The sequence below is a fragment of the Atta colombica genome, unplaced genomic scaffold, assembly GCF_001594045.1.
Source record: "Atta colombica isolate Treedump-2 unplaced genomic scaffold, Acol1.0 scaffold100, whole genome shotgun sequence".
Classification (NCBI taxonomy): domain Eukaryota; kingdom Metazoa; phylum Arthropoda; class Insecta; order Hymenoptera; family Formicidae; genus Atta; species Atta colombica.
Window position 1 is genome coordinate 2,993,949 of NW_017259185.1, and position 6,743 is coordinate 3,000,691.

At 36.9% G+C, this 6,743-nt stretch overlaps 1 protein-coding gene across 1 annotated transcript in view; it reads left to right on the forward strand.

Annotated features, from left to right (window-relative positions):
- Window positions 1-6,582, forward strand: part of LOC108686247 (guanine nucleotide-binding protein G(o) subunit alpha) — a 24,957-nt gene extending 18,375 nt beyond the window's left edge. Inside the window, exons 5-8 of the mRNA XM_018191451.1 lie at window positions 2,159-2,287; window positions 2,883-3,012; window positions 3,992-4,145; window positions 4,234-6,582. Of these exons, the coding sequence (XP_018046940.1) occupies window positions 2,159-2,287; window positions 2,883-3,012; window positions 3,992-4,145; window positions 4,234-4,421 (601 nt within the window). The 3' untranslated portion in view covers window positions 4,422-6,582. The remainder of the gene's footprint in view (window positions 1-2,158; window positions 2,288-2,882; window positions 3,013-3,991; window positions 4,146-4,233) is intronic.
- Window positions 6,583-6,743: the final 161 nt, after the last annotated feature.

Consider the following 6,743-nt stretch of genomic DNA (forward strand, 5'->3'; position numbering starts at 1 on the left):
GTGTGTGTGTGTAGAATCGCAGCGGGAATTTCGTTTCGCGCATAGACCGGAAGAGGATAACGTGAATTTCCTGAGGGGTAAGTGCCGGAGGAGATGCGACAGGTTTGTCCGAAGATAGGGTTGTAAAAAGGAGGGATGAAGGAGAGGAATGATGATGGCGAGGAAGGTAGCTCCTAGTCGAAATGTTACGAGAAATGCACCCCTTTTTCTTTTCTTTTTTCTTTATCGCTTTCTTCGGGGATTTTCTTCCTCTCCCTCATGCGCCCTCGTCATTATTGATCGCAAATGACGTCACGCCACGCCCGTGTCACGTGGCACACAACCAAGATGGCTGATCGGGTTCCGGCGAAACTACACCTTCTCTTCTATTTTCTGCTCAGTTTCGCTTCTCTCTCTCTCTCTCTTTCTCTCCGTTTTTTCTTTTTCTCTATTGCCAGAAAAATCTAAACACTTTTCCCCAGGGAGATGTTACCAAGATTCACTCGCTCGTCATAGCTTTGACGTGTCTCGAATAGTCGAATTTCTCATGGCGGCCTGATTTCCCTGTGCTTCGATCTTTGCTTTCATTTCTCTCGCGCATATACTCTCTCTCTCTCTCTCTCTCTCTCTCTCTCTCTCTCTCTCTCGCTCTTTCTGGACCCTTTCTATTCTATTGCATTATCTTGTTATTGTTTGCATTTTTTTTCTCTTCCTCTCTTGTCAGAAATTCATCTATCATTAGATCTCTTCATAATCAGCTTCTGAATCAGCTTTAATCTCCTTTCTCATCTCATTTCTTTTTTTTCATTACGAAAGCTAAGAGAAATTTTGTAATTCTCATCTTGCAAACTTGCAATCTCTAAACGTAATCAAAAGTCTAAAAAGATGGCGCTGCGTGGTTTTTCCTAACCTTTTACTTTTTCTTTTGCTTGAAAAAGTGTGTATGCGGCGATTCTTATAATCGGAATGAAGAATTATTTTAATTATTTTAACGATTATATAAAATGATTATATAAAATGATTATATTGTTGTATGACTTTGTTTCGAAAAATAATTGTTTTTAGCATCTATTTTAATTCTCTTATTGAATATTTATTGTTTAGATTATCATTCAATATTTAATACTCGTACTCAACATTGAGAAATTATAATTAATGGAACTAATTTATTTAATTAGCAATGAAGCTAATAATTCAAATATTTCATAAATTTTTGGTCATCATTTATTTGAACATTGCTATTAATTCTGGTAAATATCCTGTAATATATTGAAACAATATTAAAAGAAAAAAAAGATAATCGGATTTGATTGTTACGGAAGATTACTGAGGTATCTAAAAATTTAGCTACATATAGATCTGAAAATAATTTTATTCGATTATCAAAATAATTATGTAGGACGCTGATTGCTAGTAAAAAAATAAAAACTTTTTCAGCATTATCATCAATATTTAAGCGTTTTACATAATTAATTTGATGATGCAACAAAATTATTTTCAGATCTGTCTTAACTAAATTTTTATACTTTAGCAAAACTGTTCTTTCTATGTACTTACGTGCGGTATTGAATTAATAGTGTCGGTTTTGTGAACAATCGACTAGAAAGTTCCGAAGCGTTTGCACTGGCGGAAGCATTTCCTCGTGGCTAGTTCGCACGACAGTTTACGAAGACCCGATTACAGTAACACCATTTATTATATCCACTCGCTTCCAGCTACTTGTTGCGAGCCGCGCCCTAGCTCCCTAATGCTCTCACCGCTCGAAATTTAAATCTGGATTTATTGTAGGTATAAACAGATGCTAATTTATTGCATCTGTCAATATATATTAATCGATAATAATCGTTTAAAAAATTATTAACCGTACAATATATGCCACGAAGAATTATGACCAAAGATGAAAATGCTCATATATATATATATATATATACGAAAAAGTACATTCGTAAAAATAAATAAATCGGAATTAATTAAAGAGGAAAATTATTTCGAGATTGTTTTAAGAAATAGAACAAAATAAAATATTTAATATAGGAACAAATTAATATAGGAACACGAGATAATTAATTTATAATAATTTGCCGAAATACTTTGAATATGGAAATATGTAAATGTAATGTATTATTTGTATCTTAAAATTCTGCAACGTTTTTTTTTATAAATTCATTGTTCTTTATAGTTTCTTGGATGACTTGGACCGATTAGGAACGAGGGATTACCAGCCAACGGAACAGGATATTCTCAGAACTCGAGTAAAAACGACAGGAATCGTGGAAGTCCATTTCTCATTCAAAAACCTCAATTTCAAGTAAGTCGAGATTTTATTCCGATTCTGTTAAATTAAGTAAGAATCTATAAAATCAAATTAAAATAGGACAATAAATCATGCATTGTAAATTTACATTTGAGTTAGGATTTTTAATTAGGATTGTTTTGCGCATGATAACGATATCAATCCTTCATTTATGTGTCGATTTGTTTATTCCGCGAGCGAGCGCGATGCTCTGGAGATGCGAGGCGGCTCCGTTATGAATGATCGACGCATGAGTCATTACTGTGATAATTCGAGCATTTACTTGGAACGAAGCCGAACGATGAGTCGTATGCGCCAATGCTTCTTTCCGTTTATCGGGGAGGATCGAATTAGTGTCATTAGCGGTTGAAATGAGTGTTGAAATAATTATGCCTTCATTAAAACTATCATACTGTCATCTCTCAGTGATATCAAGTGCCGATTAAGAATTAATTAGATGACACATGCATAAGCTTGTGACGATTGCAGACATTGATGTTGACATGATTTTGTTTATCAAGATTATTTTCTAATAATATCTTGATAAAATAGTAATTAAAAAACTCAAATAACAACAAAATTAATTTTATTTTTGTCTTTTTTTTTTTAGATTATTTGATGTAGGTGGTCAGAGGAGTGAGCGTAAGAAATGGATACATTGCTTCGAGGATGTAACTGCAATTATTTTCTGCGTAGCAATGTCCGAATACGATCAAGTCTTGCACGAGGACGAAACGACGGTAAATATTCTAATTTATCCTTTCTGGCGTATTCATAATGTTTCATTTTTTTTTGGATATTCGATTGAACATTTATTAATACGTTCGATCTGAACTTAATCATTTCTAATTTAAACTTTTTTATAATTTTAATGTGTTTTATATTTATATATGAAAATCATTAATATTATTTATATTACATTAAAATATAATAAAATCAGCATTTTATTGAGAAAAAGTTAAGAAACATCGAATCTCGGTGTTTTTATCACAGCCACCAATATATCATATTTTTAAATAAATATACAATTAAACGAAGCGAAAAAGCAACATGTTTTTAATCCCCGAGACATGATAAAGACGATTCTTCTTATTGCGACTATAAAAGCGCACATTCATGCGATTACATTGAGAATCCGAGATAATCAGCATTGGATACGGTTGATGTATGCACATATAGAGTTGAATGTATAGCGATTTGTCAGAAGAATATCATGTCCAAATTAGGAATGCGACAATATACACGTAACTGAAGCTCCGAGGAATCAAGGGATCAATTGCCGAGGTCGCTGCATGTGGGAAGGTTCCGTTGAACTCTCTACTCGCATGCGACATACGCGTGTAGTCGTTCCTACCAATGTTAATTGTCATTACGTATACATCTCGTACCTTGTATCACCAATCCATCGTAGCCTATACTGATTATGCGCGGGATAAGTGTATCACGTCCGCATTAATAAGGATCGCTTTAAATATAATATCATGTTTGGAGAGCGAGTTTCATATATCACGAGCTTGAATCATTCGTGCTATTTATACCAATGTGAATATTACATAATTCTTGATTAATCTTTCTTTAATTAATAATCCTTTATAATTAATAATCCTTTTGCATCTAAGAGTTTTGTGGAAGAGAAAACGATGAGAAATGTCAAGAGAAATTCACGAATATCTCATATAAACGAACGAGAATGTAACTAATCCTTTTGATGTTTTACAGAACCGAATGCAAGAAAGCTTAAAGCTGTTCGACTCGATTTGCAACAACAAATGGTTTACCGACACTTCGATTATCCTCTTCCTGAACAAGAAGGATCTCTTTGAGGAAAAAATCCGCAAGTCTCCTCTCACAATCTGTTTTCCCGAATATGCTGGTAAATTATATATTAAAACACGTGCTATTGTTTTAATTTATCATCTTACAAGTATGTTAGCTAACGAGGCGTTGAATGCTCGTCGTAGGTGCGCAGGCGTACAGTGAAGCGGCTGCATACATCCAGGCACAGTTCGAAGCGAAGAACAAGTCGACCACGAAGGAGATTTACTGCCACACGACCTGTGCCACCGACACGAACAACATTCAATTTGTGTTCGACGCAGTCACAGACGTCATTATCGCCAATAATCTGCGCGGCTGCGGTCTCTACTAGGCTAATTCTGTATTCTACGTTAAGCGCAAACGGAGGAGGAAAATGTTATCCACGACATGGCTGGCCGGACGATATTCTTCAATGGGTTCGTGGCTCGTCTCGGTTCTATTCCGACGCGAGAGAGAGAGAAGGAGAGCGAGAGAATGAGAGAGGAAGACCCCTTCGTTATCAATGCTATGCAGAAGCGTAGCAAAACGTTTAGTTTGTCTTGTCTTATACTAATGAATCTGAGAAGCCGACAATCGTTCGTAATGTCGTTTAGAAAAACGGCATGCTCCTTGACGAAGGCAGTGAGAAAGAACGATCGATTGTGAGAGAAATGCGTGCTTTACGAACGAGATGGTGAGCCATTGATGGATCCTTGGAGAGGATAGATGTCGCAGAAAACGAGATTGAAAGCGACGATTTCGCGGGTGATATCACGATCTTAGTATATATGCCGAAGAAAGGGATCTTAGTTAATCGTACTTGTATCCGATTGTCGACGGTGAAAACAGTCGGGTACTGTATAAAATTGAGAGGGTCGCGGACCGTTTAATCGAAGCTGGCCATTGAGAATCGTCGAGGCTCGTGCACATTTTATACCGCGATTTTCGGCTTCGTTCTCGTTTCGCTATAGAAACGCTCGAGCATTCCATGACGCTCCACGCGGAGGAAGAGAGGAAGAGTCACGCGTGCGCGCCGCGCATACCAATCGAAACCTTTTCCCACAATTTTCGCACACAGATTTTACTAAGCGCACTTGAAGTTCAGTTTATATATACACGTTCATATATTCTCTTATGTCTCTCCTTTACATCGAGGAACAAATTCGCACGCGATCTCTCGAGAGCGTTGACATGCGTTTTTTCAGATTTGCATTTTGATAAGCGGAGAGCGGTTGAAGGACAACGCGGCAAATTTTGTAAGAGAGCAATGTGTCGATATCGCGAAGTATCTCCAAGCTCAGTTGATTACTTCTCGTAATATAATGGATAGATCCTTTTATTTTTATTTCATGTCATTTCTATACGTCATGCAAATATTACGCATGCGGGATATTCCTAAGCACAGGAACATTACAGCTACAAATGTCGATCCATACGCACATACACGCGCATAAATTATTTTTCACGATGGAGCAATTTATTCCCTTCGTTAACGATCGTCGACAGAGTGTCATGTACAGTATACTTTTAGCGCATGTACACGAATTCCAAGTATATGTAAGAACGTGTCGACCCTTGAAATTCTCGCGACTCTGAAATCATCCGTTCGTACGGTGAAATTTTCTGGTAGGAATATGAGGGAATTGAAAAGTTACGCGATTTCTACGCGGAATAATCCGCGTTATCTTACTCGCGGATACCGAGGGAAAAAAATTTTGCGAAATAACGAGACTTCTTACGATTAAAAATGATTGTCGCTAGTTTACTGACAGTGAATCCAAGATTTTCACGTGGACGCTCCGTGCGTTCGAGCAGGAACACACGTACCTGTGTGTACACAATTTCTGAGACATCCTGCGCATACGCGTATGCTGCGGCGCTGCGATTCGCGGGAATCCTAAGAGTGTATTTTTCTAAGTGCTTCGTTTTTCTTCCTTTCCGTTTTCTTTTTCCTACGGGGGGGCGTACCGACAATACTGATAGTTAAGTTCAGTGTACGAAAAGAGAGGGATGAGCGAGGAAAAGTGCGCACACACGACCTCACATTTAGGCGCGTGTACTAACATGTGCGTTTCTGGGACAGGACAAGTAAGAATCTCGTTGCGCACAATCGTACTGTACTCGGCGCTATCTCGCATAAGTTATATTTTATTACACGATAATTGTTGGGGAAGATACGGCGAGAAAAAATGAGCCACCGATGATGAGCATCGTTACATTTCGATACTCCGATTGCTTTCTCGTCAGAAAAGAAGAAACTGAAGGGACGATGGGAATAGGCAGAGAAGTAACTGCGTATGGGGCCTACGCATAAAGATTGTCATAATTGTTTTTGACAGTGTCATAAGTTAATGTACAATGATCGACACACATCGATCAAACGGCATACATTGAAAATAATTACGATAAATCTTTGTGCGTTGTGATTCTATTAGAAATACGGAAAAAAAAAGATTTATTAAAATAACTAAAAGCTTCACTGATTCAGCAAATCTACGGTCGCGTAATATACAGACAACCAGTTTTCTATGTTAAAGTAGCAAAGTTATATTGTTAAATAAAATTAGTGATTATAGATAATCATATTTGTTGTAATAGCACAACAAACTTGTTAAAAAAAAATACAGGAAAGATAACTTTCCTTGAAAATCGATCCAATATATATATATATATA